The sequence below is a fragment of the Streptopelia decaocto genome (assembly GCF_964273445.1).
Source record: "Streptopelia decaocto genome assembly, chromosome: 22".
NCBI lineage: Eukaryota > Metazoa > Chordata > Aves > Columbiformes > Columbidae > Streptopelia > Streptopelia decaocto.
The window spans coordinates 3604133-3628547 of NC_138677.1; the positions used below are offsets into that span (position 1 = coordinate 3604133).

A 24415-nucleotide genomic window follows, 5' to 3' on the forward strand; every position below is an offset into this window, starting at 1 on the left:
TGGTTCAGCTCACTCCCATCTGTAGCGAACTCCCGCTGTCTGCGTTTAGCGCGGGACGGTATAAACATGGCAATGAAGTCTGCGCTCCTCACATCACCATAATTTCCGAGCGCCTCACGGGTACAAATGCAGGTGTCCCCATGTGCTCCTGTGGAGTCAGGCACTGCCAATATCTCTATTTTACCAACCCACAGGCTGCGTTTTCCCCACAGGAGGTGAGAAACACGACGGCTGCCTGTCCTGCCTGCTCCACGCACCCATGGGGAGTCTTGCATTTGAGACTCACCTGATGTTGGTGGCACGCGGATGGGTGGTGGGCATGGCCGTGCGTGCACAAGTGATGGAGAACAGCTTTGCTTGCAGGGATTTCCTGCACCAGAGAGCAGTGGGGCATTGCTGGGAGGTCTACGTGCATCTAACGGGTGAAAGAACAAAGATGCGGCCTCTCCGAAGTTCACTCTTCCAAATGACGTAGCCATCACAAGAGCGCTCTGTGCTGACTTTTGACCATCTCTAACTAAAGCGCCTGGAAGTGCATTATGGAAATATCTTTTTCAATTGACCATAGAGAAAATTTAAGAACCTAAATGGTGATGCAGTGAATTATGGCTTGGTTATCCGCCAGCGCAAATCCTGTGGTGTGCAAGGGGCATAAAACCATTGCTCAACCTTGTGGCCCTGCTGGTCCTGAGCTCCATCCCAAGCCTTAGGCTGCGTGGGGACAGGTTTTGCTTTGTCTTGTGCCCCAAATATTTCGCTTCAAGCAGCAGTTGTAACACTCAGGACTGTAAGTAGTAAAAGTCTCCTGGGGTTTTAAGCTTCCCTGGCCATAGAGAAACGCTGTTTTCAGTACGACGTTCAGTGCTTATCTCCTCTGCATGAGGATGAGGGAGCGGTTGCTGCTTTTCCTTTGCAAAAGGCTTGAGATGAAGTTGTCCCATTGGGAGTATTTGGAGCTGTTTGTCTTTCATGAGGCTGCCGCCTCCCTCCCGCGCCGGCTCTGCGGAAAGGCCGGGCTTTGTAGGCAAGGAACGGCCTAAAAACCTCCAGACGTGCAAACGGTTTTATAGCAAGGAGCAAATACTTCTGGAAGCATCCTGCAGGTTCTCGGTATCTGGTTTAGTGCTAGAGTTGAGTTAGGTTATGGTTGGACTCGATGATCCCGAGGGTCTCTTCCAACCAAATGATTCTATGGTTCTGTTCTATGGTTCTGTTCTATGGTTCTGTTCTATGATTCCATGATCAGCATTTTCTGGAGCACTCATTTGGTACATGATACCCTTCCTTGGCTGGAGAGGTTTGATAGTGACATTGCAAGTCCAAATGTTTTATCCCCTCTCTTTTAGCACCTGGGTGAGTATCTTCACGAGGACAAAGCGTTTGGGGGATCCCTGGGCTCCTGTCGCACGTTCTCGAGGCATTTTTGGCAGGGCCGTGCAGCAGTATTGTCATCGTCAGTCCCAGAGCTGCTGCGGCTGCTCAAGAGGGAGTTCAGCGAGGCTAATGAAGAACGATTCATTAAACGAATCAGTGGGGAGAAGTTAGGAAGACAGATTGTAATTATCATCCGAGTGAATCCTGGCCTTCAAGCCATGTGCTGGCACCTGTTAAAAGGCTCTGGGGCCGCTACCGTTGGATGCTCAGAGCTCATCCGCTGGTGGAGGGACGGCCTTGGTGGCCACCGAGGAGGAACGCAATGCACCGTCACCCGCCTTTCTCCTCTTTCCACACCATCTGCTGCTCCCCGAGGGCATCGGCCAGGCTTTTGGTCTTGTCTTTTGCCTTGTCTGACCTCGTTCAACCCCAGGCTGGTGAGATGATGGTCCCAGCATGACGCATCTCAGGCCATTCACCTCTTTTCACCTGCGTGCGATGCACATTTGTCCATGTCGAAGGGCCAGTGGACAGCGTTCTGCAAATGGAGCCCTGGGAAATTAAGGGATGTTCATGGGTTAATCTGTGTTTATGTGGGAGATGAAGTGTTGTGGCATCACGCAGATATTGTTTCCTATGACTAATAAATTACACTCTGGTGGGACAGAGCTCCTGTCGCATCGTTCTGTACCATCTCCTTATGGGTGGAAGTAATTAGGGCTTGATGGGATCAGAGCGGGGGTTGTGGTTTTCTGAGTTTACGGACCAACATATTTGCAACTTCACCATTATAGTTTTATTCATTTGCTGCCAGAATATTAGGGCTATATGTCTTTTTAAATATCCACTCAACCAGTGCTAAATGGCAGCGATGGCAGCAAGGTGATTTATGGCAGCTATAAGGACCCTCCATAAGTACTCACCATTCTAACAAATGCTTGCACCAATTTGCCATTACAGGGAGTGGCTGATTGCACAAATAAGAAGAAAACGGCAATATCTCTCAGTGAATTAAATGTGCTCGCCTGTCGTGCCTCTGCGTTAGTGCCGCTAGACTTTAACTGTTCTTGAAGGCTGGAATATAGGGGTATGAATTGTGATCCGCTGGGCGACGCTTAATGCCATCCAATAAATAAACGAATTAAAAAGAGAGTTGGGCCTGTCCGGTGGCAAAACTGCTTTTGAAGGCGGAGATCCGTGTATTAGGAGCTTCATTATGTTATGTAGCAGCTTGTTGGCAACGGGAGACTATTACATTTGGGATGCTGACTGATGCTAGTTTGTAAAAAGCAACATTAATGCCAGCACAAGGGTATCGTAGCCTCAGGCGGTACCTAGGACCTTGATAACTTCCTATTTAAAACCAGCAGCTTTGTATAAAAGCAAAGCTGACATCCCTGCTGTTCCCATCCAGCTGTGCGCCAGCGGTGCCCGGGACTGTGACAGACGTGGGGCTCATGTCAATGGAACATCTCCCTGCCCTCACAACCCCCGCTGAGATATCTCGGTCTCGGAGGCCGAAAGGAAAACCCTGTCTTTGTAAACACATCCCTGACAACTCTGATGGCTCCGCTTTCCGCAGCTCCATCCCCATTACTCTTCTCCATTGCGAGATTAAACCTGACACCGTGAAGGATGGGTGGTATTTTGCGTGTCTGACATGCTTCTATGCCAGGTTTCCATAAAACACAATACACGGGTCTGTGAGCTTTTTGTATTCCCCCAGTGTTTTTGTAGGACTGAAGTGCATAACCATTGAATCATCTTGGTTGGAAGAGACCCTCAAGATCATGGAGTCCAACCATAACCCACCCCGGCACTGCCCCATGTCCTGAGAACCTCATGTCCGTCTGTCCAACCCTCCAGGGATGGTGACTCCAGCACTGCCCTGGGCAGCCTGTTCCAATGCCCCACAGCCCTTTGGGGAAGAAATTCTCTCCACAAAGAGGATGCTCTGATTAGACTCGCATCCCCTTCCTCATGGCACAAGGACTCGATTCCTTTTCTCCTTCTACCATTCAGTTTGGAAGGGAGATTTAGTCCTTTCTGCCAGTTAAGTGTGAATTCCCTCCTTACCTACCTGCCATCACCGGCTTGTTCTCCTTTGGAAAGAGATCCTGTTGGGAATTGACGCTTCAGAAGCCTGTTTATTGCACGCATCCATTGCAGTTTGCTCTTCACAGCCATCATTTTGTTTCAAATAACATACCGCTACCTCCTTGTGAACAAATGAACCGCCCTGATGCGCCTGCGCGGGGCCAACTGGACCGTGCTGTCCTCGCCCCTCGACTGAAATAGTGACATTGTTCAGTGCCACCGGCGGCTCCGCCGGTGCCGTGGGAGACCTGGGAGCTATGGGAGCCTATCACTCTGCCAAAAACTCAGAAATAAGCTCTTCTTTGCTCCTAGACAGGATCTTTTTCCCATCATCTCATGAGCAGTGCTGCCCAAACCCATCTCTGTTCTCCCTTAGTGCTTTTTGTTCCCCTTCTCCTGGACCTGTTTGCAAAGTCCCTTTATTTTCCTTTCTTCTTTGTTGTCCATGATGCTGTTGGATGAGGCTTGATAGAATACACGTCTCTGAACCTTTGTGTACCGCAACTGTGGAGAAAATTATTGTGAAGGATGCGAATTTGCTCTTATTTTTAATGGTTAGCGCCTTAATCTGACAACTAATACCCTGCCTTGTTCGTGAGCTCTAGCCTGCGTCTTTGCCAGGCTTTAGAAAGCTAATTTACAGTCTTCAAATTATTTGCTTTTACCATCATTTTGCTGTGTATTGAAAGGATAGTTTATCAGCAGATATGCCTGTCCTGGGTATGCCAGTTATAAGCTGTGAAATGCCTTTTTCTCCATTACTCCAGTCAGGCTTGCTTGCATTTTGAATATCAGTCTGGTTTGGCATGCACCGTATACATTGGTGTCTCAAAGCTTTTAATGGTAGTGTTTCCTGATTTATATGTGGAGTGTGTTTGAGATACCCACCCTCTGCTTTTTAATTTCCCAGCAAGCACGTTCTTCCCTTTACACACTAAAGGACTCGTCGTGTTGCTCAAATGCTGTTTCACAGATTTTTGAACATGTTTACCCTTTGTACTTAAATGGGAATTGTTCAGAGGAGCTGTCAAAGTAACAACTGATCCATCAAAGAGGAAAAATTGGTGGTTTTATAGACTATTCTCAAGGTACATGTTTGTATTTTTGTTTCGGGCTTGCGCTGAACCTTCTTTTCATTGCGGGTTAAAACATTACGAACAGCAAGGAGTGCTGTTTTCCCTGAAGACAAACTGAGGTTAAATCATTCTGCTTTGCCTCGTGTTTACTGTCTCAGGTGTACGGCTGCAGTCAGTATAGACCGAGCTTGCCCTTTCCAAACAGCTCTATCCTTTTATCCCGATGATCTGATAGCGCTCGGAATCCGGCCCTGTTATCAGGGAGCCCAAAAGAGCCTGAAACCAAGAGGATCCCATGAAAGAAAAGTTATCTTTTCCCAAATAATCATTCATAGCGAAGGTGAGGAGCAGCACAACCCGTTTTAATGTGCGTTGAAATGAATGCATATGGATTTTTGAGCTTGGCAGCGTATTTTTAAATAGTCTTTTATAGGGAAAGATGGAAGACCTTGAGGTTGAGGGGCTCAAGAGATGTACCCATGGTTGTCCATGGCTTCTAGGGACATCTATAGCTTCAGCGAGCAGGGTGACTTTCTTCCCTTCCTTTCCTTCTTCCTTTCCTTCTTCCTTTGTCTTATTTGTCTGTTTGCTGTATTTCTGGCTCCCTTCTGCGCGGGAGCAGGACTAGGCCTAACAGAACATGGCCTGAGGGCATCTCCAGTTGCTGTTGAGCATTAATGCTGCTCGTGACTCAGGGAAAGGCTCTCATTTCTTCCTCACTTTATTCTCTTTGATTTTTCAGTTCTCTGTTCTTGCAGCCTTGGGTTCTAGCCCTGGTGGTGCCCTCCCGGCGAGGGTTGCCGGAGCTGAGCAACATGCAGCCGGCTCAGAACCACAGTGGAGGCATCTACATGGAGTTTCGTTGGATCAGGAGTTGGCTTTGGGAGCGAATCTCCCAACTGTCCCCACGTGCTTTGCTTTGAGTTTGCATTGAGGAGCTGTCTTGGAGCACTTGGACTCAATTTGTGGGTGGAACTTAGTGGGAAGATGTGCTTCAACCCAAATGGGCACCCAACACTTAGAACTGGGCTTGCAGCTGGTCCAAAGGAATAAAAAGCCCTAAATTACATCTAGCGTTGGGTTCTTCTCCAGCTGTTTGGCTCTGTAGGTGTTCTCCTGGTCCGTGCTGTTTGCTGTTGTATCCCTTGCTGCTCCTCTCTTGAGCACCAGTTCTTAGATTAGCAACTACGCCTGGTGGTGGTCCTACCCCAAACCTTTCATGCTGTTTGCTGGAAAGGTGCCTTATTCCTTGTTAGGACAAGCGTCAGGACTCATATCAGAGTCATGGCTCTGGTGTGGTATTTGATTATACGCAGCCGTAAGTAACCGCCTGATTTGCAGAGATGAAAGGTGGATACACACCAAGAGCCTTACTGAGGATCCGTCCTTGCTGGTGGACCTAAAGAGCAGAATAAGGTCACCATTCTTCCTTGGAAATGTTTCTTTGCGGTGTCCTCGGAGCGATGCAGGTGATGGCAGCAGCAGCTGGATTTAAGCCGTGTCTCAGATCCTCCCCTGGCCTCACCGTGGCTCAGGAGCAGATGTTGGGGTGGAAGCAGTTGCGTTTCTTCCATCCCTGCGTCAACACGGGTGTCACTGAACGGGTTTTCATCTTCTGTTGGGCAAGGGAAACATCTCCCGAGGTCATGGCTGATGGGCTCTTGGCCATGGCCAGTAACCAACCGTTCGGGCCCCCGTCACTTTAGCTCTTGTTCATTGGATAAACTTGCCCTGACTGGAGGTTTTACGCTTTTACAGCTACAAACGACCATATAAAACTCCCCATAAAATTGCCCAGATTTATTTGGCTAAAGTCTGCACCGGGTACATCAGCATCTAAATCCTCACTCAGCATTTACGTTGCGCTATAGCTCTCGATAGAGTTTGCGTGTTTTCCTGTGGTTTTCACTAATGCAAGTTTTCTTCTTGCTGTATTTTAAACGATCCTAATTAGATATTTTTGACTTCTGCCATCAAAGCCTATCTGGGAAAACCCATCTACGGGCACTTGCTGCTAACACAGGCTTTCTGTTGTTCAGCTTATCGTTCCAGCTTGAATGGTTTAATAGGTCAGTCAAGTATTAAAATGGGATTTTCTCTCAGATATAAAATCTCTTTTTAAAGGGCTTTTTTTTTCCTGCAAATGCTTCATATTTTCTCCATCCTTTTTTGCTCCCGTTGGAGTTTTTTAAACTTGGATATGATTTCACATGTCTCTTTTTTCACCTGCTTCCCCGATGCTGTGATTATAAGGCATATGTCAATATTTGAGGGGAATAAATTGCTGATGACTCCAGCTTCTGTTTAGTGTTATGAATCATCTTGGGGTCGTATGATCTCAGCAACTGCGTTTGCAACTTGTGATTTCTGACGGGACTGCAGCCAGCAGTTGGTGTTGGGCTCCGTTCGCTCTGAATATTAATTACTGGTTGCTTACTGATTGCAAAACCTGGACTTTCTGGAGCTGTGAACCAGCAGAGTGACTTGAAGATGACTGACACGCCATGTTTCACGCTGGTGCTTGTCAAGAGTCACCACGTGCAAAAATTGGGGGATTTCTAAATGTCTCCCAGCCATTTCATCCTGTTTTCATATAGGTAGAAGTTCTGCACATCTGCATGTCCCTTGTTCTGTCAGTGAAAGGCATAGGAAGGACTTACTGTGTTTTAATCTTTTGGTTTTCCGTATGTTCTCCCAGTTTGGGGGAAGGCTGAGCACAGGACTCATCAATGCCACTGCAATCAAAGATGTCACATCTCTGCTGCCCCACCAAGAGCCACCCCACTTGGAAGCCCATGTCTGCCTCACTTAGAAACCCATGTCAGCCTCACCACCCCATGTCAGAACCCATGTCCACCCAACATGGGAACCCATGTCCACCCACTGTGGGAACCATGTCCACCTCACTTGGAAACCTATGTCAACTTCACCACCCAGTGTGGGAACCCATGGCCACCCAACATGGGAACCCATGTCCACCTCACTTGGAAACCCCTGTCAACCTCTCCACCCAGCGTGGGAACCCATGGCCACCCAGCGTGGGAACCCATGTCCACCTCACTTGGAAACCCATGTCCGCCTCACTTAGAAACCCATGTCAACCTCACCACCCCGTGTCAGAACCCATGTCCACCCAACATGGGAACCCATGTCCACCCAGTGTGGGAGCCTATGTCCACCTCACTTGGAAACCCATGTCCACCTCACTTGGAAACTCATGTCAACCTCACCACCCCACTTGGAAACCCATATCCATCCCACTTGGAAACCCATGCCCACCCCACGTTGCAGAGCTGCTGGTGGCCTGGCAGCCCCCACCTGGGCTTTGTGCAGAGTTTCTTCCAAGAGACAGACCAAAATGAGACAAAAGAAAGAGCAAAAGCAATGGATGAAACCTTTCCTCATTTGCCCAAGTGTTTTTAACTCTTATTATTTGCCAAGTAGCAGCAGAATGAGGAGTGAATGAGATGTTGCATTATTTTGTGTCGGGAGAGCACGGGTGTCGTTCCCATTGCTCCCTTTGGGTGGAACGCGGTGGACATGAGCTGTGCCTACGTGGTGTGATGTTCAGCAGGTGGATGAGCATGGATTGCAGGGATGAGCCCACCTCTAGATCTGCAGCCATGAGCAACATTGGACTGAGGCGCCTTGCACAAAACCGAGGATTTGCAATATATTTTGGTACATTTTTGTACACGTGTTTCTCTAAGACTTAACACGATATGACTGGCGAGCTGCTGCTCTAAAACAGCTTTCCCTTCCTCTCTTCCATCTTTTATTTTCTGTAAGGAGAACACAATACACTAAATGTTTAAACCGGTTTAGATTTATCTGCAGACATTTCCCTTCGAGCTGCGGCGCGTGGCTGTTTCTCATCCCTCTGCCGGCGTTCGGGTGGGAAGAGGCATCGATTATATGGGAAATATTATATTATTGCTCTCTTCTCTCCTCGCAGGTGTTTACAAAATATGGGAAATGCTACATGTTTAACTCAGGAGAAGAAGGGCGGCCTCTTCTTACCACGGTTAAGGGTGGGACAGGCAATGGACTGGAAATCATGCTGGACATACAGCAGGATGAATATTTGCCAATATGGGGAGAAACAGGTAAGACCTTCTTTTTCTTCCTGCAAACATGCACATACTGGTGATTTCTTTGGAGAGACCATCCCATCCTCCCCAACCAACATCTAAACCGAATAGCTCTTGAAAGCAAGAAGAGCCCAGTCTGTACAGAAATGAGTTGGTTTTGCCGGCTGGGACCAGCGTGTCCATGGTTCATCTCATCACTGGGTGCTGGACTTGGGTATCTGGGTGCCAATGATCGGGACACCAAACAGGAGCATCATCACCTGTCCTGTGGTGGGCATGGGTGGGTGACAAGAGGTGTGGTGTCTCCTTCAGATGCTCCAGCACATCCCTCTTCCATAGAAAGGCATTTCTGGGAGGCCACAGTTCAAGGTGGACCTCCAACTACTGTCTTCTGTTTTCCTTCTCCTTGAAATTTGGGGACATTCGTTGCATTAATTGTTGTCTTTGCATGGGTTAGTGCTGCCTGGGTGGACCAAGGGCTCATTGCACTGGAAACATTTGGGATGGATGGCGTCTGTCCCCTGATGAACCCAACTGGGTTGGGCAGCTTCTGAAGAGCCAGCGTACTGCAGTGTCTCGCGGGTCCCTTGGGTTGGGATGGCAGCACTTGGAGTGGATGTGGAAATGTCCCTTGGGTTGTTATGGAGCACATGGGGTGGACGTGGAAATGTCCTCTGGGTTGGGGATGGCAGCTCTCGGGGTGGACATGGAAATGTCCCTTGGGTTGTTATGGAGCACATGGGGTGGACGTGGAAATGTCCGTTGGGTTGGGATGGCAGCACTCGGGGTGGACATGGAAATGTCCCTTGGGTTGTTATGGAGCACATGGGGTGGACGTGGAAATGTCCCTTGGGTTGGGGATGGCAGCACTTGGGGTGGATGTGGAAATGTTCCTTGGGTTGGGGATGGCAGCACTCGGGGTGGACGTGGAAATGTCCCTTGGGTTGGGGTGGCAGCACTCGGGGTGGACATGGAATCGTTGCCTCCTGCAAGGGCAGCTTAGCAGCTCCCGTCATCCCAACCGAGCCAGCACGGTGGCATTTGCTGCCAACGCTGGTGCTGATTTCTTTAATAAGAAATTAGTGGTGGGTAGGGTCTGGAATCTGCAAGAGGGGTGGCATGGGCAGGGGACAGTGTGGGGAGTGACATGTGCCACCAAAGCCACCCGTTTACAGCAAGCCTTATCAGCAGCGGTGGCTGCAGTTTTCATTGAGCCCATGTTGACATTTGAAACATAACATTTGAAAAAAAGGTTGGAAGAATTGCCAGTCTCGGTGTTTGTCTGGTGGTTGCGAGGCAGAGCGTTGCGGTGGGAGTTTTTCAGGACGAGATTGTGTTTATTTGGGGGATCAGGAAAGGGCGAGGAGCAAATATCACTTCAGCTTGTGTGTCGCCATCGCTCCATCATCCTGTGCAAATGAGCCCCTTCCAGCACCTTTCAAACTTCTGCTCGATAGCGAAGAGGAGAGTTGGTTGCATTCATTCAAAACTTAACATTTATTTGTGTGGTGTTTGATTCTTGCAATTTAAACAGATTCCCACGGGCCCATCAATCATTTAAAATTGCACAGGCTTTTATAGCGAGAGCTTTGCCTTCCCGTTTATATCTTGTACTCAGAGTCAGCCTGATCTGACCCAGGTGAGGGGGAGTAGACGGGGATGTGAAATAATCATTTCTGACTTGTTGCGTTTGTTTGAAGCCTTGTCCTTCTAAAAGGCAAAACAGGTTCGCAGTACAGAGCGGGAAGATGAAGCGCATCTTCTGCTGATGCTTTATCACTCACGGATTGCCCTGGGGGAAGGAAACCACCACGTTGATGGCTTGGAGGTAAATCAGGCTTGGGCAACCACACCACAAGCTCTATGTGTTCAACCTCATTGGGTTTTGGGCCGCTGTGGGGTTCCCCATGGAGCCACAGAGCTTGTGTCACACCGTCCTTGCTTTCGGCTCGCTCTTTGGAACTGCATTATGGAGAATCCCTAGGAGGCAGCCATCCAGAAACGTGCTGTCGTTAGAGCTGTGCTTTTCTATCACGGCGATGCAAATTTAACTTAAATTTATACTCCGCTAAAGATTAGAGGCATAGGGAGGGATTCTTGTGTCCCAAAACCAGATTGATGTTATGTGGCTGGATTGTGCTGGGATAGTTATTAAGTACTCCATCTGACTGGGAAATGCTGTAGGATTCAAGGCAAAACTATATAAGTAGGGTCTTGATTTGGTTAAATGGTGTAGGAAAAGCTCCTGGACTCATTGGCCATGTTCTTACAGGTCCGTGTAGAACTGGTGCTTGACTTAGAAGCTCATAAAACATTAATCTTTGCCTTTCAACAAGCGACTTTTTCATCCTCCCCATTTGTTCAGCACCTTGTGTGAGTTGTCTTCAATCTTCATTGAGCTCTCTGGACACTACCAGAATAAAAACATTAACTGTAGTGGTTAATAGTTGCTGTTCCCATGGAAACGCTTAGCTCTTACTAGGTAAGTGGAAGAGTTGATCATCTCCAAATATTTGCATAATAATGTAAATGCGTTTGGAATTAAAACTCCTCGGCTGCACAAACTTGGCTCTCCGACGAGGGCGCGCAGCTCGTGGTGATGAACATCAGCCCTCGGCGTGGAGAGGACACAAGGCAGGGTCTTCATGTTGCGGTGTCAAAGCCACGTGTAGGAGGTCCAGCCATGGCGGTACCTCCAGGATGGAAGGATTTGAGTTGAGTTTTCTTCTTCACAGTGAGATAATATCTCCATTATAACCATTCACTCTTTACCTTTAGCTCTTCAGACACTTCTACTGACTGATTTTGCTGCTCCATTTTCCAGTAGCCTTTTAGCTGCTCTTTTAGTTGACCTTAGGTGATTGTTTTTGTGTGGTTGAGTTACTTGACCTTTTCTTTCTCCAGTTTCCAACTTCTGCAGCATCCCTCAAAAGGGGCTGCTCAAACCATTTCCTTTCCCAGCTGGTTGTCCAACGTTAATCCAAGTTTTCCAAGAGATATCTGGAGCTCTTCCCCACTATTGTCTCAGACATGGTGTTCGCAACCCCATTAGGGCTTCACAGATGCTGAAGATGGACCACCCTCCATCGTCACAGAGAGACCTTCCCATGGTAAAATCATGCATTTCACTGCCCCGTTGTGGTGGCCTTGGCTCGTGCTTCTTGGAAGAGTCCATCCTATAGAAAACAGCCACCCAGAGAGCCCTCCAAGCCCAAGTTCACTGTCTCTCCATCCCAACCATAGCCAGGACAACCCATAGGACCTTCCTCCTGCACCCGGGTCCTTCAGACCCTGGTTGGCACAGGGTTCTGTTGGCCACAGAGCTGAATTTTATCCACGCCAAGTTCAAACGGTGGCACCTCATTCTGTATTTAGTCCCATCGCTGCTTTGCGGATTTGGAGATGCCATAAAACCGCGTTCTCCTTCGCAGCCCCGCATGGAAATAGTTGGCGCGCAGACTCAAAAATCCTCATTTTGCTGCTGGCTGAGTGCCTCGGGATCTCAGCTTCCTTTTTAAACCTGTTCTTTGCAATTCAAATAGGAAGCAAAGAAGGAAAACATTGGTTCGTAGCTTGGGGTAGGGCTGCTCCAGGAGCTGCTGCCACCATGTCACATTGGCATATGCTTTGTCATACAAAAAGCCATTTAATTGTTACTAACTCAACAAACAAAATGAAGCTTATTGTCATTCTAAAAAGACCTTTTCTGACTATCCTTTAATATCTCGGGAAGCTGGAATATCTTGTCTAACAAGTTGCTGGTAATGGAAAAATATACCTTTAGCTTGAGCGTCTGCATATGCAAGCCCATTATTTGAAGCTGTTAAATTCATGTGCAGTCTAATTTTGGAATAGCGAGCGCACACAGACTGCTTCAGTCTTGATTTTCAAGTGCAAAGAACGGGGTATTTTGACTGTGTCGGGATGTCGTGGCACCAGGCAGCCTCGCCAGCTTTTGGCGTGCAAAAATATTGTGTCAGGACTGTCAAAATCAGGAGCTGCGTGGAAAAATAAAAGATAAGAAGAAAACGAGCTGGAAATCTCCAGCTTTTGAATTTTGCACTTGCAGAATGTATATTTTCTAGCGTTTTATTCTTACTAGACGTGAAAAAGAATAGGAAGATAATTTGCGGCTGAAGTCTTCTCATCACCTTGGTGCTTTGAAGAATGACTTAAATACTCCAGGTGGGAATTATGGCGCAAAAAGACCCGCATGGGGGCAAAATGCAACATGCAAATAATTTAAACCAATGGGAAAAAACCCTCTTTTCCAGTAACCGAAGGGGAAACAGCAAACCAGAGTCTGGAGTAGCGGAGGTGGAAGCTGCAGCCAGTCGTACATATGGCACCGAGTCTCCCAAATCCTGCGGTTCCTTCGTCTCACAAGACGGAGGATGCGGAGGGGGTTTGTTTTATTGCACTTGATAGGGAAAGTGGCAGGAATGCAATTAAATATAGGAGAAGAGACTCGTAATTTATAGCGGTGACTATTTGAATGGAAAGGGAATGCGCTTGTGGTTAATCTTTCTGGAGTGGCCCAAGGTATTATATATTGACCTAATATAGCAGCGCAGTAAATTGGAAATCACTCAGGCTGCGGGGCTGTAAATAAGAAATACAATCGGGGAGTTGTGGGTTTGTGTTTCAGAAGTTGCTGGATAAAGATGAACATTTCATACCAATTAATCAAGCAACACACTGAATTAAAAATAAAAGGGGGGGGTTGAATGAGAAACGCGCTGTAAAATTGCACTAAGAAGCAGCATGAAATCTATGAAGCTTGAGGCTTCAATCCGCTTAGGAGACTGTCACGTAGTTTATGGGCTGGTATTATTTAACTTGATAAAAAACATGGGCTATGAGCAAGACTTTTGGTCTCGATCATGCAGAGGAAGATCTCAAGCCTGTTTCCTTCACACCCAACCCCGTTTGGATTGAAGTGTATTTATTGCCTCCCAGTTGGGCTTTTTCTCATGGTGACCAAGCAGTGGGTACCAACCCCGGCCATCAAATGGTGGATGCAGGGGAAAAAAGAATCGATCTGTTGGAGCCCAACGCCATGGGGTGGTGGTTTGGGAGAAGGATAAACTGATGGTGTGTGGTGGGAGCTGAGGGACCGGTCTCGAGGTGCTGGATGCTCATGGTCCCTCCGGGCATCACCGCAGGGGCAGCCGAGCCACGTCTGCAGCATTAATCCAAATTAACCAGAGGTGCAGGTGGTTTTGGTGGCATTGAATTTCCATGCCGTTGCTTTTCTTCCTCATTAAAGCCGCCTTAATTCTGCTGATCTCTTTCCATTTCCAAATTGAATTTCGAGAAATCGCATTAGCGCGGCTTTAATTGTGAACCGGGGTCGTCACGCGAGCCCTGGTGCTGTTGGCTGGGGTTGGTTTGTAGCTGCCGGCAGTTCTGGGAAAGGACTTTTAGGTCCTTCTAAAGGTTAAGAAGGGTCTCTAAAGATTAAGAAGGGATGGTGGTACCATCCACGATGAGCAGCATCGCTCAGCCAACCCTTCCCCAGCTGCATCCCCCTGGGGACCAGCTCAATGTGCCCTGAGGCATCACACCAGCACAATCCTTGCATTGTGCACAGCTTGGGGTAGATCATATTATAGACAACGTGTTTTTGGTGGCTTTTTTCTGGTTATAAGTTATCAGGGCTGTGTTGAGGAATCTACTGCTTGTGTTTTTGGAGTTTGTTACGGAGCATCTCTAGGACCTCCCCAAAGCTTGGGATGCTCCAGACATCCAGTTCAAAGGGATTTGTAGCACAAATCATCCACATTCACTCCTTGCAACCAGCACCACGGTGATGCTTTTGGCTCAAGGCAGAGCCATTCCTCCTCATTGCTCACAAAACTCCTGATAACTTCGGGAACCCGCTGTGGAGCAGACTCGGATGGAACGAGGGTGACCCCAGAGCGTGGCTGGAGGCCAACGCTGCCAACCCTGAAAATGCGTCTTGCAGAAGTTTACTGATCCGGGCACAATTTGAGAGCGTTTCCATGGTTTCTTTGATTTATTTATTTTAGGGGTTGTTTTTTCCTGCCCTCTAGGATTTCACGCCAGGCGAACCAGATTTAAGCAGCGTCTCCTTGATGCTGAGATGGGAACCCAAAGCCGCTCGCTCTCCAGCTGTGCAGCCTCTGTGCACGGCGCATTAATAAGCCCAAACCCTGGAGCTTTGGATTTGCCAGCTGTGGAGAGGCACAAAGCACTCCCTGTCATTTCCTTCTGCATACTAATGTGATTAGTGGCGCTTCTTCATAAATCCAGGCCTCCTTTTTTGCTTTCAAGAGACGCGAATTCAAGTGGTAGGAGGAGGCAGCCTGGGCTGCTGGTTTTAACTATGGAGTTTGGGGGAAAAAGGAGAAAAAAGCGCTGGGTTGTGCATCTGCGTCATTCGCAGCTTGTGGAGTTCCAAGTGGAATAATGATAATTAATATAAAACTCATCTTTAAATATAAAATCAGGAGGAAATGACCTGGGAGTGGAAGAAGTGATGGGTGGCAGCAGGGGCGCCTCATGGTAGGATGGTGGGTTACAGGGATACCCCCTGCACGCCTGCATGCAAAACCCTGAGCACGTTTTAAAACAGGAATACACCTCCTAAAAGTCCTTGTGTAGTGCTGACTCCAGGGCTTCTCGGAGCTTTTGCAATTTGTTTTCCATTACGGGGATGTTGCGAGCAGCCATGGCTGCCTTGGGGCGGCTTCTTTGCAGCCGAAACTCCTGTTTGCCGTGGAAGGCTTGGTTCTCAATTTCATTTGTCAATTAAAATTAAAAAAGGGAAGAAAATGGGAAAGGCGAGGTGTGTGTAAAACTAACTTGTGTTCTCCAGCTCCTTTCAGCCCAAAGTGTTTTCACCAGCTGATTAACAAGCTGTGTGTGTCCGTGTAAGAGCACAGGCAGATGAAATGCTGCTCCCTCTGGAAGGAGGAAAGACCAAAAAGGCTTTTAACATCCACAGTAAGAATACATGATGGTTGAAGATGGAGAAAATGATACTGAATTCAGCTGGAAAGCGCAGCGGGGACTTGGGGAGCCGGAGGGGAACGGCTTTGCTTGGCATTTAACCAGGGCACTTGGGTTAATGCAGCCCGAGATCCTCAATTAACAACTTTCCCTCCTAATTAGAATCACAGAATCACAGATTCATAAATAGTTTGGGTTGGAAGGGACCTTTAAAGGTCATTTAGTCCGAGCTCCTGCGATGAGCAGGGCCGTCTTCAACTAGATTACCTTCAGCTAAGCTTTTATTAAGCTAAGCTTTTATTTGGTCATGTCATGCTGTGGCAGCAGAGATGGACATCCCCCCCCGCTCCTCTCCCACCCAACACCTTGTCTCCCAGAAAACCAGAGCAAAGGGAAGAATGAATCTTGGCTGACCCTTTATGCAAGAGCATAGAGCCCCAGAAAGGCACAAAATCAAAATCCAAGTAAGTCAAGGCAGCCACGAAGCCATAAACCTGATGTCCCCATCACCACGGGTGAGCCTCGTGTATCAGCTCTTTATAACACTGCGAGGCCGACTGGTGATCATTGTCCTGCACAGACACCTCTGGGCCAGCAGTACTTTATTTACACTGCACTGAGAGCCCGGAAAGCGATGAAGATTGAACTAGAACAGTAATTAGTTGTGTGGCACCAAACTCGTCCATAGAGAGTCAAATTATCCCCGCCGCTTACGTCCCTTTCTGCAAAATGAAGTACGGCTTCCCGTGCATGAATCTCCTCTTGCTAAATAAAAGCTATTTAAATTGTAACTCAACACTTCTGCCGAACCGCGGTGGGTGCTGCAAAGGGAGAACGCTCCTTTATTTGAAACGATGCAAAGGTTTGGCATTACCAGGCAGCAATAATTAGCCAAAGCAATAGAAAAACACCCCAACGATACAGGGTTGACTTATCCTCCCAAAGACTTAAATGTCCAAAGAGATAAATGGTACCTCTAAAGCAGCATTGGCCTTAAGCATAAAGAGCACTGAGGGGTTTGGGCCAGAAGAATTTGTTGCTTTTTTGCAAGAGGAAACTGCTCTTGGATCAACTCATCAAAGGCAGGTTGACCTTTAGGAGGCTGGTTGGTGTCACCTAAAGGGAGGTGTAAAATGTGCTGCGTCTTGGACCTTTTCCTAATGAGAGCAAGAATTCGTTCAATTAGCCATGTTTCCCGGGGAGAAAAGGTCAATGTTATTTCCACCTTCCACCAGCCCCCCTGACAACCAGAGCATCCACAAAATTAGGCTGCCACTAAAAATTAATGATGTTTGGCCGAGCACACTCATCAATAAGAGTGAAGAGTGGCAACTCAAAGGTTACTTGGGTTTTTGTGTCTGGGCCGTGTCATTAACGTTGTCACATAACTGATATACTCCCGGTTGTGGTGAATTGTTCCTTGGGGCCTCTCGATGTTATCGTGGAGCTGGAAAGAGACAACAAAGGTCTTGAAAAAGCTGTTATTTCTCTTTTGCAGTGCTGCTGTTTCCATGCACCCAAGATATTGCCTGGGGTTGCCCCAAGGATTGACGTTGGCCATCCAACACACCTTGTGCAATGAAAAGATTTGATGATGGGGTTGATTTCGAGTTGGTATTAGAGTCAACTGGTCGGTTGTTTTTAATAATAAATAGGGGAAAATGTTCATTTGTAGCCAGTCTTTAAGTTTTTGGGTTTCTCCTCCTTCCCCAGCACCAAGTCCCCTATTTATACGTATATAATATGTGCGGAGCAGTTAAGACATGACTGGCAAAGCTGCTCCTATTCCTGTGCGTGAGCTGCCGCGACAACAAGGGTTTATCCTCTCTAGGACTGGTATTAGCAGGCACAGCCAGACATCCCCAGTCACATAAAGTTGTTTAACTGTAAATACATATCAATGACTTAATGAGAAAATCCTTTCAGGGATGTAGATGCTTCAAAAGCTTTTCTTAAAAGCCCCCAAGTCAGGAAATGTTCATTTAAGGCAAAACTAAAGGAATAAAAACTAGAAGCTGGCTTTGGGAAATCTGGTAAAGCGGAGATAAGGCACTTAAAATCAAGGGATGCATGTTGCAAAGCAATGCCGTGCGGCGTTAAAATTAAATATACATTTCACGCTGCAGCTTTCATTCGAGTCTTTGTGGCTGGTGCGTAAAGTGAAATGTCTGTAGCTGAGATGTTTGAAATAGCGCAGATCTGTGGGGCAGCGAGGAGACATGAGAAAACACCCATCATGGTGACATTGTGGCTATTGGCTGGTACCCGGGCAGCTGGCAAACATCTGGGGGTTTATTGCTGCTGGGCGCTGGGAAGTGAGATATTGGTGACTCCGGAGATTCTTTTAGGGTGCTGTCTGGATGCACCATTTTTACATTGGGATAATGCAGGTCATTACCTCTCTCCAGTCCTGACCCTTCCCCAAGTGTCTTTGTTTCTCTCCTGGAAGCTGAAAAGCTCTGCACACATTAATCAATCTCATGGAGGCATCAGGGGATTTGGTGGCTAGAAAGCGCTTTGAAGATAAAAGTCTTTTGTAAGTGCTAATTAAATTTAATTGTATTAATCTCTTTAGTGCAAGGATCATCATTTTGCTTCAGCTTCATCCAGCCTGTAGCGACACAGGCTCCGGTTGACATTTGAGACCTCCCTGGTGCTTCGTAAGGCAAATTGCTGTAGCACCCGTACTGAAGTGACGGTGGAAGGGTTTCCTGCTATTGTAGATGCTCTGGAACTGTTTCACTTGTGCTGAGCAGCGAGAGTTTCACAGAATCCCAGAATGTCAGGGGTTGGAAGGGCCCTGGAAAGCTCATCCAGTGCAATCCCCCCATGGAGCAGGAACACCCAGATGAGGTTACACAGGAAGGTGTCCAGGCGGGTTGGAATGTCTGCAGAGAAGGAGACTCCACAACCCCCCTGGGCAGCCTGGGCCAGGCTCTGCCACCCTCACCAGGAACAAGTTGCTTCTCATATTTAAGTGGAACCTTTTGTGTTCCAGTTTGCACCCATTGCCCCTTGTCCTGTCACTGGTTGTCACCAGAAGAGCCTGGCTCCATCCTGCTGACACTGCCCCTTTCCATATTGATCCCCAGGAATGAGTCCCCCCTCAGTCTCCTCTTGTCCAGCTCCAGAGCCCCAGCTCCCTCAGTTACTCTTAAAAACATCACTGCTTAGGCCAGCTCTGAAGGAGCAAATCATCTTTCTTTGCTGAGATACGGAGCAAATAAAATGTATCACAGAATCATGGAGTAGTTTGGGTTTAAGGGCCCTTCCCAGCTCATCCACAAGCAGGGACATCTTCAGCAGCTCAGGTTGCTCAGAGCCCCGTCCAGCCTGGCCTGGGATGTCTCCAGGGATGCTTCAGCCACCACCTCTCTGGCCAACCTGGGCCAGGCTCTCACCACCCTCAGGGGCAAAAAGCATCTTTCCTGAGATATGTGTGAATTTGTGAAAGAAACGGAGGAGCCCCAGTGCCCACGCACCGTGTAGGAACGTCCCGTGAGGGTTTGCTGCACCTTTGGTGTCCGCTCCTTTCCTCATCTCATGTCATGATCAGGCAGCATCACCAAATTGTCATTGTCCTTTCAGTTGTGGCTCTCTCCTTGCTTGTTTACAAGACAAAATAGCCAGCAGTCCTTGTCGAGTGTCTGTGTCGAGGAGCACAGCTGCCGGTGGTTGTACCGCGTCTCGTTGCAGTAATACAAAGTGCTCGAAGGAATCACAGATGGCAAAGAGCATCTAGAGTGCGTTTCTGGATGGCTGGAGAGCAGGTAAAGACTGTCTGAGCAGAACAGAAGAGCAGAGGGGAAAAATACAAGAGTTGCGATTAATTATTCAGCTTTTCTGGAGGTTACAAGGAGGGCAGGGAAGAGTCAAAGCTCCTCTCTCAGCGAGCTGCGCGTTTCTGCCGCTGGATTTACTGGATCTGTGCGGGTCGGATGTGTGGAGGAAAGATGGAAAAGAAAATAAAAGGTTTAGTGGTGCAAGGTCTGTATCCGCTGTGCTGTGTCCATGCTGCCGGAGCTCCGGCCATTGCAATGATACGGTGGTGGCATCTGCTGCCACGTGGGGTCTTCTCTTGAGATGGTTGGAGAAGGAGTCGACACTGTCTGGTTTAGAGAGGACGAAGGGGAAGCGCTTCGTAAGTCTTCAGGTAAGGGAAGGACAAGCCGTGGTGGGTGGGTGGACTTAGGACTTAGGTAGGACATCCTGGAAAGATGTCTTCTCCTCTTGTCCGTTGTGCCTGTAATGGGTCAAGGAATCCCATCTTCACTGGAGGCTTTAGGGATGGGTTAGATGATGGTCCATCGGAGGAGGCTGGAGCTGCTGTGATGCTGTGGGTTTGGTGGCCTCACCAGGGCTCTTCCAGCCCCAGCTGTTGATACAGGTCACTTGGCACCCGTGAGGACAGTGACATGAGTGGGGTGACATCTGGGTGACGCTACTGGTGACCCGTGCTGCTGGCACCTGGGCATCTTCTGCTTCTTCAAGCCACATCTCTAACACTTTCTCATTTTTTGGCATGGTGGGGCGTGCCAGGTCATGACTGTTGACACAGCTGGATGACGGTGACACCATAGTGACATTGCAAAGCCACATGGCAATAAAAAACAAGCTGGTTTAGAGCAGACCCACCACTATCTGAGCAGAAACCCAAGCATTTTGGGGCTTTCTAGGCTTATTTTTGTGATGCTGCCACCGCCGATGTGCATTTTGCTACCAAATGCCCCACGAAACTGGGGAGCTTCAGGAGAGGGGACGGCGCCTGTGGTTTGTTTATCGATTTTAATAGTTTTGTTGTGGTTATTACTTCCACTACTACTATTTAAGGAGGAGCTCCGAAAGATTAAGAGAGGGAAATGCCATCTGCGGGGTTTGGCCGAGTGACAAATTATACTACGCGACGTCGTTACTCAAATATTTTGGCGAGCGTGAACAGCGGAGAAGGGAAGCGCTTGCCTTTGCTTTTTCTTAAATATATATGTATATATGTGTATGTATATATATATATGTATATGTCTCCTTTTTCCAGTGGAAGATCAGCATGAGAAAAGCAAAATAGCCGGAAAGTGAAGGAGGTTTCCGCTATTAAACAGCCCTGTGTGCATCCCAGAATGTGCCGGCCAAAGACCAAAGTCCTTCTCTTTATGGGGAAAGGCCAAAGACAGCAAAGAATTCATGCAGGAGCCTGTAAAAAAAGGGCTCTGAGCCAGCTCCACCTTCTTGTGTGATCTGGTCTCCTTTGGTCCAGGACAAGACACCATCAGCGCTTGCAGGGACATTATTTTCGAGTACTCACTTTCAGGCAAGAAACCCATTTTCCACCAGTTCTGTGCAGCCACATCACAAGGGATGTCGGCTCATTCTGGGGGGAAAACGACAACAAATCCTGTTCATTTCAGTGATGCGCTGATTGAGATGCATTTCTCACGCCCCAAGCTCTTATCCGAGCGTGTTCCCAAGGGAAAAATTGACACATTTTAACATTACGCAGCAGTTTGTTATACTCCATTCCAGGAGCAATTTGTCTTTAGTGTCTTGTTGTGATGCCCTTCAGTGCCGATGTTTATTTCCATAATGGTAGTAGTGGCCTCGTGGGGTTCTTTGTATAATGTTGCATGGGCTTCCATAAATATTTCAATAATATAAGCAATAATTAAGCGTTATTATTGTGATATTAGTTAGTATTGAATTGTGCCAGGGTGAGAATTGAGGTTTCCAGAGGCAAAATCTTTCATTGTGGTCGGAGTTATGTGCGTGAAACATAGCAATGCTGGTCCCTGGGGCCAGGTCGGAGTGCGGAGATGCAGGAGGCAGCTGTTGCATCTCCATCACCCTGGTGGGCTCCTCAATGGTTCTGCTTTCCTGAGTGCCCCCCAGGAGCATGGGGAACCTCAGCCTTGCACCACGAACCCTGCGGCCTGGAAATGAGTCATGGGGCTGTTCACGAGCCTTTGCAGCCAAAACCCCCTTGGGGTTTGAAAGGGCAACGTGTCTCCTCAAAGGACAAATGATCATGTCCAGTGCCACACTGTGATATTTAACCTGTCCGTGCTACCAATACACTTTCTCCATTGCCCTCTATTATTGCCTCCAGACCTTTTGATTTCCAGATTAAACTTATTCATCGTCAGCTTATCCTAGTTTGGATTTTTAAATTTTTTTTATATATATATTTTTTTTTTACCAATATTTTCCTGTTGGTGGAAACGCTCTGCTCCCGTCTGCTGTTTGCCTTTGGTGTATTTATAGAGGATTCATAGCCTTCGTCTCGCCAGACGATACACAACCCAAGCTGTGTTGGCCTCCTCCCAAACGCCGGGTTTCGCGCTCCTCTTCCCATCCCGGCAGCTTTGGTGTTTTCCTTTCCCCGTCTCCATCCATCAGCTCTGGTGACCAGAATTGATGATGGAGAACAGGAGGTTGAGGGGAAACCTTCTGATCTCTGAACTGCCTGAAAGGAGCTTGGAGCCAGGGGGGTCGGGCTCTGCTCCCCAGGAACAAGCGCCAGGAGCAGAGGAAACGGCCTCAAGTTGCGCCAGGGGAGGTTGAGGTTGGATCTGGGAACAATTTCTTCCCCGAAGGGCTGTGGGGCATTGGAACAGGCTGCCCAGGGCAGTGCTGGAGTCACCATCCCTGGAGGGCTGGACAGACGGACATGAGGTTTTCAGGGACATGGGGTAGAGCTGGAGTTGAGGTTATGGTTGGACTCGATGGTCCTGAGGGTCTCTTCCAACCAAAATGATTCTGTGGTATTTCAGCTGAGGTTTCTCCACTGAGATTCTTGCAAGCATCATTTCTTTCTGGGTGTTGCCACTTGAGGAGGTGGGTTTGGGTGGTGAATGGGGCAACCGAGCTCCAAAAGCTGGAGTAGAGCCATTCCACCCTCCATTCCCCATTGAGAAGAGGTTTTTCATCTAGAAAAGTCAAGCAGCCTGCAGAAGCTGGGGTGGATAACCACCCATCCCTCCCATGGCACCCTGGTGCCCATCTGAGACTTGATGGCCAACTCTAAGACGGCCAAAACATGAGGAGCCAAGTGCTCCCTGTGCTTTGTCCCTCTTGCAAAATCATGGAATCTTTTAGGTTGGAAAAGCCTGTCAAGAACATCGAGTCCAACCATAATCCACCCCAACACTACCCCATATCCCTGAGAACCTCATCTGTCCAACCCTCCAGGGATGGTGACTCCACCACTGCCCTGGGCCACCTCATCTCCCCGAAATCTCACCGGGGTCCAGCTCTGCGCTGTGCTCCATCCCATCGCTGTATTTCACCTGCCCTGTCTCTCGTGCCTTGCAAAAACTCAGAAGCAACCTCCAGTATCAGCAACGCCGTTTTCTGCTTAAACCTCCAGGTTAGCACTGATTGATTTCTTTTTCTCTTTCTTCTCCCCCTCCGGCAAAATTCATTGCAGCTCTGCGGGCCCTGCTAGATGGAATTTTGACGGGTTATTTTTATCAGAGGAAGATATTAGACTGCCTGCTGCCATATGAGATGTGTCTGTGCCCCGCCGGCCTTACCGTGGGCAGCACGCTACAACACAATGCAAATATTGTTATATATAGCATCTTCCATATGCGGCGCTGGGGGGGACAGCAGGAGGAGAAAGGGCTATGGGGGGACACCGGGGACTTTTGGGGAGAAAAGGGAGGGAGGTGGAGAGGCTGCGAGGAAGCAGCGATGCAAAGGAAATATATAGAGAAGGAAAATGCTTTCCTGGTGCAAAAAAGGGTTACGTTTTGGTGCGTGATGATGGGAGCGATGAAGGCGCCTTAGATGGTCGGTGAGTGGGAAGCTGAGATTGAAGGGACCTATGGGACCATCACCTCCTGCAGCCACCCGCTTTGGTAACCCTCACCCTGAAAAATCACTATAAAATAAGCTATTATGAATAAGCTAATAAGTAGACAATACAAAATCCCCCATTACCCCAGCCTGCAGACTCTTTAGTTTTTCTTCTCTTAAGGTTTAAAATCCATTTGGCTGCTAGGGGTAAAAAAATTACAACGTGGGGAATTTTCTAAGGAAACATGGAAGAACTGAAACTTCTTGTGGAAATGTGTGGAAAACCCTAAATTTCTCTCAAATATCCTCCATCCCAGTTGTTGAAGCTTTGCTTTGGATGCGAGACCAAGACTTATACCCTTGTATCCCCAAGTAGAGCAAGGGGTTGGAGTACCCAGCAAAATCACCTATTGATTTCAGGTCTTCCTTGGTCCTTACTGGACGATGCTTTGAAGTCTCAAACGAATGCATAAGCAGAAGCATTTCCCTCACCAATTTAACTAAAATACTTGGGTTTTTCCCCCTCCTCTGCTAGTCTAGCTCTTCTGTAATCATAACCCACGTCCGAGGCGCATCCTTTTCCATTAAATTAAGTGTTTACTTAGTCGCCGAGTTCACCAAAGTGCTTTGAAATTACATCGCTCAAAATACTGACATTTATAAGCAATGAAAATTAAATAGACATAACCACAGCTGTCAGTGCAATTCAGGCAGGGCACGGAGTCAAGGTTTCTCGAAATGCTTCAAACCTCTCGTCCTTGTAATGGCAGTGATTTTATTTAATTGCGCTCTACTTGCAAAGCTTTCCCGCCCAGCCTGGCTTTGCGTTTGGAGAGAAATTGCTTTTCTCCGCAAGGATGCAAAAGCAAATGGGACCAGCTCTGGAGCTGGGCTCTGGGGACCCCTGTGCTTCAATATGGCCTGGAGAAAACAAATATTGTTTAAGAGATTATTACTCATTGGAGTGAGAAAAGCAGGTGGTGGGGAGGCACGAACTTGGCTCAAGAAGGCAGT

At 48.0% G+C, this 24415-nt stretch overlaps 1 protein-coding gene across 1 annotated transcript in view; it reads left to right on the plus strand.

The window, feature by feature from the left end:
* The window catches only part of LOC309448938 (acid-sensing ion channel 2), a 394345-nt gene that overhangs the window by 340959 nt on the left and 28971 nt on the right, over positions 1–24415 (plus strand). The window contains exon 2 of the mRNA XM_082070818.1: positions 8503–8653. Coding sequence (XP_081926944.1) covers positions 8503–8653 — 151 coding nt within the window. The remainder of the gene's footprint in view (positions 1–8502; positions 8654–24415) is intronic.